At 32.8% G+C, this 13,208-nt stretch overlaps 2 protein-coding genes across 2 annotated transcripts; one reads left to right on the forward strand and one right to left on the reverse strand.

Annotated features, from left to right (window-relative positions):
- Positions 1 to 3,982: 3,982 nt before the first annotated feature.
- On the forward strand, positions 3,983 to 6,894 carry HELRODRAFT_159004 (hypothetical protein; the record flags this gene model as incomplete). The annotated part of the gene is made up of 2 exons (XM_009010941.1): positions 3,983 to 4,051; positions 4,987 to 6,894. 2 exons carry the CDS (start codon positions 3,983 to 3,985, stop codon positions 6,892 to 6,894), a joined length of 1,977 nt encoding a protein of 658 aa, XP_009009189.1.
- Positions 6,895 to 6,979: 85 nt separating this feature from the next.
- On the reverse strand, positions 6,980 to 13,208 carry HELRODRAFT_62052 (hypothetical protein; the record flags this gene model as incomplete). The annotated part of the gene is made up of 7 exons (XM_009010942.1): positions 6,980 to 7,143; positions 8,350 to 8,455; positions 8,539 to 8,685; positions 9,108 to 9,179; positions 9,250 to 9,321; positions 9,598 to 9,763; positions 13,048 to 13,208. 7 exons carry the CDS (start codon positions 13,206 to 13,208, stop codon positions 6,980 to 6,982), a joined length of 888 nt encoding a protein of 295 aa, XP_009009190.1.

The raw sequence follows: 13,208 nt of genomic DNA on the forward strand, positions 1-13,208 counted from the left end.
TGGTGAATCAGATATCAACGGAGGGGAACTCCAATCAAAAAGTGATCCAAAAAAATGTTTAGCAATATATTTTTTCTTCAAAATTTGTCGATGTATTTCCCAACCTTTCCATAACTATTTGGATTCTACTAACATTATCAGTTACAATAGCTAGTGCCGAAAAAGTTTTTCAAAGTCAAAAATAATAAAATCATATTTGATGTCTCAAATGTACTAAGATCGTTTGGTATGTCTTGCTGCCATTTCAAACAAAAAGCAAATTGACGATCAATTGGATATGGAAGAATCAATCAAAAATTTTTGAATTTAAAGCCAGAAAAGTTTATTTTTAAATATAATTTATTTTATATAGATTAATAATTTGTAAATATGTTTTTAAATATGAATAATTTATTTGTTTAAAGTTTTCAAATGATTTTTCTAATAAAGTTGAATGAGATTGGAATAATATAGATAATCAGATTTTATTTTATTTTTCAAATAAAATATTTTTGGAGAGGGGCGACAAAGTCGCATGTTGCCTATGCACTATGCATGTTGTCGCGGTTTAAACCGCAAAAACCGCACCGCAACCGCGGTTTTTTGCGGTTGCGGTGCAAAATCATGCGGTTTTACGCGTTTGTGGTTTTGAAATAAGCGGTTTTTCCGCGGCGTGGTTTTTTTATCAAAACCGCGGTGACCGCAAAAATTTTATTGAATATTTTTGTTCGTCCATAACATTTTTAAAATTGCATTATCATTGTAATAATTTTATATATTAAAATCTTAATATCTTTGGAAGCCGTTGAAGCAACCATTTTCTTTTTCCTGTTTACTTTGAAAGAAGTAGTTATTTTATTTACGGCGTGGTTAATTATCGATTATTTTATAAAAATGTCAGAGGATGATAATGAATTTTTGATTAAATTGATGCTGTCCAAAAGTTTCGAGTGTTTCGTCAGAAAGGATAGGATCATCTAAAATTTTTGATTAAATTGATGCTGTCCAAAAGTTTCGAGTGTTTCGTCAGAAAGGGTAGGATCATCTCTCAATTATACACTGCAAAAGAGACGGTCCAGTTTAATTTAAATCCATACAAAATTGACAAAATGTTATTTATTAAGAGTAACAGTGATTTGGATGTGGATAGTTGTGATTTATAATGCCAATAAAAGCATTAATGTTGTTTTTCATTTTTTGCGGTGCGGTTGCGGTTTTCGGCGGTGCGGTTTTGTGCGGTTGCGGTTTTCGACGCTGCGGTGCGGTTGCGGTTTCAAATGTTGCGGTTTTGTGCGGTTGCGGTTTTTGAAAATTCCAACCGCGCAGGGCTCTACTATGCACAAAAAGTTTTCTGGAACCGGGCCTGCCTGTTGGCAGGCCCATGATGTTATTTAATGTTTATTAACATTAATTAATTTATAAATTAATTAATATTTAATTTAATCTATGATATATTAATATGATAATATTGTTATGATACATTGTGGCAGATAATGAATTAAGACATATAACTATACATCATAAACAATGTTAAATATTATCGCTAGTAGTAAACATCTCAGTTTGTATCCGATAAATAAAAACATGCGAAAATGTTGCGTCATGCACGTTAGGGATGAAAAAGTAAACAATGATAATGTAGCGCTATATCAAGGAACAATAATGTATTGCCTCTAATGGTATTTGATCGTAGTTAATGGGATATTAAGCGTTCGCACTTTAGAACTCCTACAGCTTCGAGTTACGTTTGATGAGAAGATTTCACAAATTTATCGCCCGTACTGACAGGGTCGCTGAGCTAAGCATTGACCACCGTCGGTCGCTTGATGGCTGCTGCTGACGTTGTTGCCGCTGCGACAATGAAGCTCACTAAACACTAAATTTATATATATATATATATATATATATATATTAATTATGAGCTTATTCTGTAGCATGGAAAATGTTTGTACTCTTTTAAAATAATTGTGATCTGATTTTTTATTTGATTTCGTGTAAGGGTTTTTTACTTTTTTAGATAAATTTTATTCAAAAACTTCAAATAAATCAAATTTTAAAACAACATTGCAACAATGGTAAAATTTCAAATCTCGCCAAAAAACCGCATAAAATCTAGTTTCAGTCTCCATTTTTTATGCTAGCACAACTTCAGTGGATCTTCAAAAGGAGAAATTTCTTGTGGGATCATAACTAGGCAATTAAGCGTAGTATGGTAAAACGTGAACAACAAATATCGCGAGGTTAAATTGTTTAGTTGTTACAGAAGCGACCTGCCATCAACCAACGATGAGCACAATCTTCACGCCTGTCTGCCGTAACAAACGAGCCAAGTGTCCTTTTGTCTCAACCTACGTCCATCAACGCACAATTACGCCTCCAGCCATCGAATTTTATTCAGTTCTTTTTCTTTTGTCAGGTCATGTTAAACGCCAAGCAGGTCATAATATAGATTCGAATAGTAGAATGCACCACGTGCACACCACATTTATTAATGTCTCTACACGGGCTTATTACTCCCGTGATTACTGGTATCGTGTATACGTTCGTATGTTCGTGTGCATTTGAATGCGCTTATTTATCTGTGTGTCTGTGTGACTCTGCGCTCATCTGTGTTGTCAAGAGCTACAGCTACCTCTACGTAATTGAGTTATGCAATGTTACCGTTATATTTGCATGTGTGCAGTTTGAACAAATGCTGAAGAGAGCCAATAAAAATTTAGTCAAATTATCTTTTTAAACCCCGTTAACCTGAATTAGCATATTTTATTTACTGCTGTTGCAAAGTACAAACACTTAGGCGCAAAAGCACATAATGTATAGGCACACACACACACACGTGCACAAGTGGTGAAATTTGCAGAAAAAATCTCGACAAATTCACGCACATTATAACAATAACTTGGCATCCATCCTCTTTGTAGATTATCAGCTGAGTTGCTGCTTACATCTTTGTTAGAATGCTCGGTTAATTGTTTCCTTTGAACATTATCTTGCTCTCGATGCTGATGACGATAGCCTTTCAAGAAATTGCACTACATAGACTCAATGCACTCTCAATTGTTTAATTAATTATTTGTTTTCTAATTTATTGACTTTTTCTTTTTTCATGTTCATCTCTTCTTATAAAAAATGTTGAGATTGAAAAAAAAATTTTGCCACAAACATATTTCTACTACGAATAACTCCACAAGACACGCAACATTTACATATCATTTGTCATAACAAACAGCAGCTAATTCCATAACTTGCACACGCATGCTTGCACTTACACTATGAAAATCGGTACACGAACACCATACATTAAACATGTATACAACACACATTCATATCAATACACACGTGTGAGTGTTCCTTTCCTTTCTTGGTCGTCGGTTATATACTCCGGTAATGAGTTTTTCTTATTCTATGACAAATTGCAAAAGAAATTGCTTGTGTAAAGAGCATGCATGCCATTATAAGTAGGCGAGATGGCGTGTTGGACGTTGTTTTAAAAATGTTTTATTTTGTGCATTCAAAAATAAAATATTGAAATATATATATTGAAATATATATATTTTTAAACTTGCGCACTGTTTTGTTGTCACACACGCACAGTTTGAATAGCATAAAAAAGTTATCAGTAGTCGATTAAGTCAAGATCAAAATGAATATTTTGTTGGCCACCAAAAAATATTATTCTTATTCGTTTTGTTTTTTTTATTAATTGCATTGTTTATACATGTGGAAGTCAGATGACCATGTATGTTGTAGATGTGTTTGTAGAAAGTGCTGCAGGAGTACGCGCACTGTGCATGTGCCGTAAACAACGTGCGCTGTGCATGTGCTGTAGAAGAGTTTGTATACACAAGAGGGTGCGAGTCTTGTCACGACTTCAGATCAGAGAGGGAAGATTGATGATGATCTTGGGGCCTGGCACGGTGTCGAGATGTGAAATTGCATAAATGCAGCCATCTAGCTTGTCCTCGCAACGGCCTATAACACCTCAGGGTGCAATCAGACACGCATGGCCTCATATTTTCTTTTTTCTCTCCTTCCTTTTTCTTCTTTTTGGCTTTTTATCGTTTTTTGCAATGTTTGAAATTTTTTATTTTTAGGTCAAGCAAAATAACAAAATACATTTATGAACTTTCTACAAATTTGAAGACTATAAAAGATACTATCACAAGTCTTGTTAAAGCCAAATCATTGTGGAGATATAATAATTTTCGAACCAATTTGTTTTTTTTAATTAATTCGTAAAAAGAAATAAACATTTTTGATGGGTAGTAGTGCAAATGTGTTGCACACATCTAAACAAGCGTTCAAGTGTGCAATGTGGGTAAAGAAAGCAAATATACATGCACGTATTTTAATCAACGACTCTGCCTTTATGTCGTTATAACGACTCGATAAATTATAAAGAATTGACAACAATTGGTCACAGATTGTTCCGAACGCGTGACTTGCCATCTTACCATAAATTAAATTTAACAGCTTTTACACTGTTTAATCAACTACTTTAATTTTCTCGCAACATTTTTATAAAAACATATATTGAAAATGTATAGTTCATTTGTCTCTTGTGCAACGATGGCACTCCATAAAAACATGCTACTTATAAATGTGTGTTGTGTTGTTACATTTAAAATTATTTGTTAACATCTTAGCATTTTAAACATATAGTGAGAAGATGAAAATCAAAATCGTCAACAAAAATATATTGCTTAAAAGCAAAACAGGCGTACGTCAATTGTTCTGTATGCAATCAAATTTGTGTTATCTGCTACAGCAACAGTGTTTGAAATACTTAGATAAAATAAACCATCTAAAATTTAGTTTTTATGTATGCAAATATATAATAGTCCCAACCATATTACACATACATACAAACACGTTTGTGTTGTGTTTATTTATTAATCTACGCTCATCCCAAAACTCACATTCATGATTATTTTGCATTTATAACTTTTAATTTAATGTTCATTATACATAGATACGTTTACATAAAACAACATTTTCAAACTACAGGACTCCAGTGGTCAAACATTATCCACTTGGAACATGATCAACACAAACGAAGAAAAACTTATTATTTACCAGTTTCTAAAATACGAAGCAACAAAATCAATAGCCGAAGAAATGATATCTCAGACCTCAACGTTGAACAGTTACAACGTGTACAACACAATAATGGCATCTATCAAAACTCACGAACTGACTTACGCGCACCTCTTAACCCGCTTTTACCCAGAATTAACAAATGCATGCTTACCAATTAGATATTTAAGAGCAGACAAAATTTGGCCGATTAATCCGTTATATATGAGCCATTTTTTGGCAGCTCAAAAATATCAGCCAATAAAAAAGTATACAAAATCGAGTCAAGATCAAGATAGAAATGATCTTCAAATAACGAAAAATGAATACAAAAGGCATGGATTGGAAAATGTTGATATCCAAAACTGCGATGAAAATCAGTCGGCTACAAATCTAACGTTGAATATAAATTCTCAGAATAGAAACATTGGCGAGGATGCTACCCACCAATACGAGTCGTTTGCCAGCTCATCAGATTTATCAGAACAGAAGCATGACAGCGTGACGTATGAAAAAACGGACAAGACATTATCTTCAGGAAAAAAAAAGTCCAGCACCGAAGGATCTTCATCAGATTCTAATTTTGGTATAAGAGAAGATACAAAATATAAACCTAAAAAATCTGGCCAGGGCGGGTTCGTTCGCCGACCGTGGCAGTCCTCCCTAGGATACGGTGGAGTTCTAATGTCATCTAATGGTAAAAAACGAGTATTGTGTTCGGCCTGTAATAAAACATTTTGCGATAAAGGAGCGTTGAAAATTCATTATAGTGCAGTGCACTTGAAAGAAATGCATCGCTGCACTATAGAGGGATGCAACATGTTGTTTAGCTCTAGACGCAGCAGAAATAGACACAGTGCAAATCCTAACACCAAACTGCACATGGATAACAAAAGAAGAAATCAAACAAACTTATCAACAATTTACCCTAACTTGGCTACAAACACCTGGCATGACAGATCGTCCGGTGGAAAAGCGTCATCTAACGATATTACCAATGAAGCCTACGATAGCGAGCTGGCTGTAAGCGGCGAAGAAACGAGAAAATTAATAACAAATGTTTCTTTTCAAAGATATTTTAACAATTTACCTAAACAAAGTGTTGGAAGCACTGAATTAATGAATGCAGGATGCTCAACTAGCACTCTATTCTCTTTCGGAAGAAACGGAATCAGATCTGATATGGTGACACCATCAAGATCGCCTTCTCAATCACCACCGCGAATTCCAATTGTTAAATGCCATACGAAATTCAGCACGGAGGAGAAGACCAAATCAGAAAACAAATGCTTTTCATACTATGCTATTTCATGCTTGCTAAACCAGAAGAAACACGAAACGAACAAAAACCAGGATGTGCAGCCAAATAAAAAACTAAATGAATTACGTCATGATTTTAACAAAATCAGAAACCCAGAGACCGCTGAAAGGATTTGGCAACACAACACAAAACTATTACAACCTGAACAGTTTGGAATGACTGTTAACGTGGATTCAAATTTGGATTCGAACATGACAAACGAATCTTTTGTTTGTCAGATATCGGGATGCAACGCATCATTCCCATCAAAACGAAGTAGAGACAGGCACAGTTCCAACATACTTCTTCATAGAAAATTGCTTTCAACAACAACTGAAACATTTACCAGGGAAATGGTTTCAGCGAAATGGAACAATCCTTACATGCCAGAAGACGAGACAATAAACGCCAAGCAATCTAAATTGAAACCTGATTTCACTGTAAATTGTTCCGGCGACGACAGCTATCATCAAAATCAAATAAAAATAGATGTAAAAGATGATGAAGGCCGTCAACCGAATTCCAACAAAAGTTTATAAATCGTGAAACATTTTTACTCCATCGTTTATTAAAACAAATTGTAGTTAAAAAGTAGATTAAATTAGATAGAAATGATTTTGGCTATTAAATTAATTCATTATTTTTCAAATGTTCTTCACTAGTTAGCTCATCAATTTTTTTTGACGTTTCTTCGTTATTAGTAAAAGCTATTTTTCTTTTAGGTATCACGGAGTAAAATGCTTCTTTCCAATCATTTCTTTCAGTAAATTTGAGCAAGATCTCGAAAACTAGAACATAAATTTTAAAATAAAAGTATTGTAAAATAAATAAAAGCATTTCAAATGCCACTTTTAGTTTCAATGACTAAGATAACAAAAAATTATCATTGTCACTATAACAAAGTTCACACAAACTATATATATATATATATATATATATATATATATATATATATATATATCCAGAAAATTCTAGTAAGGATAATTGAAAAGACAAACTTTAAATTGATTAATGCCAACAATTCGGTAGAATTCATACAAAGCTGTATAAAATATGGTCTCCTTCCAACACACACACACACACACACACACACACACACACACACACACACACACACACACACACACACACACACACACACACACACACACACACACACACATATATATATATATATAAAGAAAAAAAAACAAACTTAGTTGCATTCATAAATTCAAAAAAAGTAGGATCAATAAATTGCATGGCTAAGTAAGAAGAAAGAAAGGACGTTGTTCAGGTTGATTGTATAAAAGATTAAAAAGGTAACAACTGTTTAGATCCCGAAGAAAGCAAAAGATATGGAGAAAAAATTTGAAAAATTATTAAAAGAGGAAAATGAATGGAATATAAATCGTTAATATAGATGATGCAGAGGTAGAGCTAATAAAAAACATAAAATTAAATAGGAATTGAAAAAAAAACGAAAATTGGCATAGCTCTAGGTCGTTCCAAGGTTGTGGTACAAATTGCGGAAGGCAGGAGGCAAACGTAAAGCAGATAAATTGACAGATCTATTCAACAAAATAATAGAAATGGAGAAACATATTCGGGAAGACATTTTGATAGTTCCCATCCATGAAGAGAAAAGAGATTATTAATAATTTTCTTCACAAGTAGACATGAAAATGATGAAGCGCATTAATGAAGAGGATATTTGAAAGCATTAAAGTTAAACCCTTGATGGCTATAAATATATATATAATATAAAATATGAACTTAAACTAACTTAACATGACTCACAATTTATAGTGCATAAAACTGTGAGTGATGTTGAGTTAGTCTTGAATAAATGACCCCAAATGGAGGTTTTTAACTGCTATTAATATTTACCGTTATGTTTCTAAGTAAAAATTAGTGAGGTATTAATCTTAATCAATCTTACAAATCTTAACACGTCAACAACAACGAACAGTTTTTATTGAAAGAAAAAAGTAAAAAAGTGAAATGAAAATAACCATGATTGACAGCTAGCACATTTCGACTGGCCAACTGCAAAAAATTACCAATGGGCAGTTGTGCATGACTGATGTTTCGTTCAACAGCCAGGTTGTAACACAAACTCTAAGTTCAAAATCAAACAAAGTAATATGAAAATCGATACTACTACTCCAATTTAATGCAGACATATAGCAAGTCAGTCCAACCTTATGATGGTTATGGTCCACGAGACCACCAATAATGTATACTTTCTCAGGCGATAGCTCACTCAACACGTTTGGCGAATCACTGGTCAAATATACTATTTCTTCTTTTTGGAAAGTTTCCAAATAACATTTGTGACCAATGTTGATCTAATCATTAAAATGTATACAAATATATAAATTTCAAGGATATATTCAATTAAAAAGCAAGAACCTATTAAAAATGCAATTGAGGCATTAAAGGCTAATCCCTAATCTGGTTTGATCATTGGTGAAAACCTGATTTATGTACCTGCTCCCTTTTATAGCGCAAACAGGAGCCATTAACACATTCGAAATATGTGAATATATATAACGTATAAAAAATCAAAACCATAAAAAATAATGACGAAAATTCAACTTTGCACCGCAGTTGGAAATAAAAATTATCGACATAGCAAAAATTGCAAAGCTGCATTCTGGGACGTTGTTTCAAGAAATGAGGCAAATAATTATTTAAAAAGAACAAAAATAATTGAAAAAGAAACAAAGTTAATTCAGCATTAATGATTATAAAATTAAAAACAACTAACATCCCAAGATTTATAGGACCCGATCTGATTCAATCTTGATAAAGTTTTTTTTTCAAGACTTGTAATGTAGAACTGAAAATCAATTTATGAAAATTTTTATAAAAAATAAACAATTTTATACAATGAAAATACCTCAAAAGACCTGCAATGGATTGGCAGCCCTCCTGTTCCTTGCATAGCAATACTGCAACTGCTGACTGAACTTCATTACATCCTACAAACAAAAAGGTTAAAGGTCTATCACACCTTTTCAAACTTCAGAAAAATCAACAATACACAAACAGCGAATATGAATATGTGCTAAACGACGCATTACACACTATGCATTTGATATACGGGGAACCTTTTGCCATATTCGAACCTGTTCACTGTGTAACTGGATTAGGCTACTTTAACCACTAGACCATTATGCCGCCCAAACAAACAAGCAACAAACAGGTAAATTCACGATTTGACCTTATTTCAACAAAAATGTAAAACAGAACATAACCTTTTCAGACATATAATCATCAAAAGAGCAATCAATGACAACCCTTATTTTGCATTGGGAATTTTGCATTGAATTCAACTTCAATTGTTTCTTTGATGGCCCTAAAACTTCATTGTTAGCTATTTTTTTAGCCCTTTTTAATTTCTTCTTTTGCCTTTCTTCAAGTCTTTATGAAAATGAATTAAATTAAGATTTTAAACAATCAGATAAAAAATAATTTAATGATAATAAGTTATGTTGACATTCATGTTCGGACGTGGCTTTTTGGCAATTCTAGGCTGCGGAAATGTTTTTCGGATTGCTTTTCGTCAAAAATATGTCAATTAAACTCTATTGCCAACATTGCTAAAGTTTCATCGTCGACCGGAAAGCTAAAGCCAACGGAACGGCTCTAGCTTGTTATCGCTCACAAAGTTTCCTCTCGTAAAGAGTCCTTCCTGCGTGTTGCATGTGAGATACTCTTCTATCAATCTTCTACCTCTACACATTTCTACCTCTATACATTCACCAACAACTACTCAATGAACATTATAGGGAACTTCCGAAGCATTTTTATTGACAGCAGAAATCTAGGACTTCTGCCAACAGTAGCCATGCGCTCCCAAGAGTAGGGCGCTATAAAAATTAAGAGCGCTCCTGACGCTATGCATCATGGATATATATGGATTATATATATCCATGCTATGCATAGGATGCTTTATAAATGAAACATTATTATTATTATCTACAGCTCATCCTGTTTTTTAATATTGAAAGACACGATACGTCAATTACAACTCTGGGGATGCTTTATTCTGAATGGAGAAGTTGATGAGCAAAAGACCGTCGAACATGAAACGAAAGCGATTAGAACTATCGGATTCCATCATGCATCATTTTTTTTATAACTACATCACAAGTGAATATAAAAGAACCATACTAAAGAAAAGGTTGAAAAAGCGGTTTCTGCTAATGACTAAGAAGAAAATTGGGCCAATAGTAAAAAATAGTCGGAAATGTTAGCAAAACACGACCAAATTCGCTACATTTAAAAAAAAAAAAAGAATAAATCTTGAGTGAAATAGAATTAATCGTTTGACATTGACAACAACGTTTGATATGCCTGACTATATTATGTGTAAATGTGCCTATATATGTAATTGTGCTTATGCGTCGTTGTATCTAAGTTAGAGACTTGCTGAGAAATATTTTTATTTCACAGAATGTTTCGATAACAGATTCAAAGGCTGAGAAAAGCAAAAAAGAAATATGCGCTACTTAGGTCGAAATTGCAACATCATTTATTAATATTAGTTATTCTATGACGATCACTATTTTAATATCAGAATCAGAAAAAGCAAAAGATTGTGATGTGAGAGAGAAAGTTATTGACAATAAAAATGGAGCTGCTGAAAAAAAAGGTTTTCAGAAGAACTTTCAATATTTTATTTTTCATTTCACTGTAAAATAATATACAATTTTATTATAGTGTAAGTAAGTAGTAAGGATTTCCCTATTTCACAATTTTGGTTCTGTATTTCTTCCTCATTTGAATCTTGATAATTCCGGATTATTAGCATCACAGTCGTAATTCCAACATACTCTGGGCCTAAGCTATGTTGCACACACTCACCAATATAATAATTAAATAAATATATCAAATGGATAGATTATGCTTAATAATGTAATGCCTCTATATTGATGCAACGTGACATCCCACTACCACTACGATCAAGACTTTATAAATCTGTGATACATCCGATCTTGTCATATGTTGCAGAAACAGGGCCAATGACAACCAAACTGGAACAACAACTTCAACGAACCGACATGAAAATGCTCCGATAGATGCAACGAATTAGTCTGAAGGACCACATCAAATCTACTGAAATCCCGCGTCGTGCTGATTTAAATGATATAAAGGACGAATGCCGGCAACACCGTCTGCGATGGTTTGGTCATGTCAAACGAAGTGGAAACAGTGCCATAACTTTTCTTGCAGATGTTGAAGTATTTGGCACACGTCCCAAAGGCCGTCCAAAGAAGTCCTGATCGCAAACAATTGAGCAAGACAAGAAAGCTCTAAATTTAAATGAAATGGATACAATTGATCGTCTAATTTGGCGCAAAAAATTGATGAGAAAGAAAACAATGCCCTACCACGGGGAACTAAATTTCTTGACGCTAAACAAAGATTGATTGATTGAATGTAATAAGCTTCAAAAATAACACAAACAATATATTTTTTAAACTTAGGTGACAAAAATCCAGCTCAAATCTGACTTTTTCAAAAATTCTCCCTTAATTTCTTTTCAAAATTTTGACATCTTAGTCTCGTTTTTGAAAAAGTTGAAATCTATTAACATTTTTATTTTTAAATAACCTGTTTAATTATTCAACTTTCGAAAGAATCTGGAATCATTATCGTTTTAGATTTTGTATAAAATTACAACATGAACCCCAAAAAATCTAAAAAATTTAGTGTTTTTGCTAAAACTGATAGCTTATGTTTTTAAAAGGTAATAAAACCTAAGTGTAGGAGTCGGATGAAAAATATCTAAATCTGACCCTTCAAAAAATTTTAACTCTGAGTAAAAAATTTTAGCTCCAACTTTGACTCCTGACTCAGAGTTCCGACTCGCAAAAAAAATTTTCAACTTTTGCATTATAATTTCACCTTATTATCACTAGTAAATAGTAAATACTTAGAAAGAAAACATAAAATCAGTTAATATAATTGTTGTTTGAAGTAAAATTACTGTATTATTATGTTTTAAAGCAGACTGAAAAAAAATTTTTCAACTTTTGGATCATAATTTCTCCACTTCATCACTAATAAAAAAAATACTTTAAAAACACTTAAAATTAATCAATATTTTCCTTAGTAAAATTATCACTTTTATGTATCAAAACTAAAAAAAATTATGTGATTTTATTGACATTATTTATTTTCTGAGTCAAAGTCGAATGAAAAAATCTGATTCCGACTCTAGCCCTTCAAAAAATCTTACTCCAACTCTGGGCCCTTAAGAAATTCTGACTCCGGCCAAAATCTCTGACTCCGACTAACACTAATGACCGATTCATGACCCCAACACTGAATAAAACTCATATAGAAGACGTATATTTAGTTTAGTCTTTTTTAGTCTCATAAATTATAAATAGATCTGCAATATAACATTTTTTGTATGAAAAGTTATTAAAAAAAGATTAAATTAAAATTAATTCAAATTTTCCAATAAATTCTAAATTGTCATGCTACCCAATTTATGAATTTAAATTTAAAAACATGTTTTTGCTCATTCTAAGAAAACGCTTTGTTCCCTTACATTACACAGGGAGCAATGTGCCCTGCATATAGTAGTATAACCTGTTTTTAAATTTACTGAGCGAGCGATGTGCCGGACTCCTATTAAAATTAAATATATATGAATACATATGAATATGAAATTTGCAAAAATTCAAACAAACCTTTTCTGTGACTTTATTTTCAGATATTCTTGTCGCTTTTTCATCTTTTTTAACTGCCTCTTGGAAATATTAGCAGTAGAAAATGATAACGAGTCTTGTTTATCATTACGCTCAAAATTGTCATTTGAACTAAACGTCTCCAACCGACCCTGCTCGGACAT

This window comes from Helobdella robusta (genome assembly GCF_000326865.2).
Source record: "Helobdella robusta unplaced genomic scaffold HELROscaffold_1, whole genome shotgun sequence".
Taxonomy (NCBI): Eukaryota; Metazoa; Annelida; class Clitellata; order Rhynchobdellida; family Glossiphoniidae; genus Helobdella; species Helobdella robusta.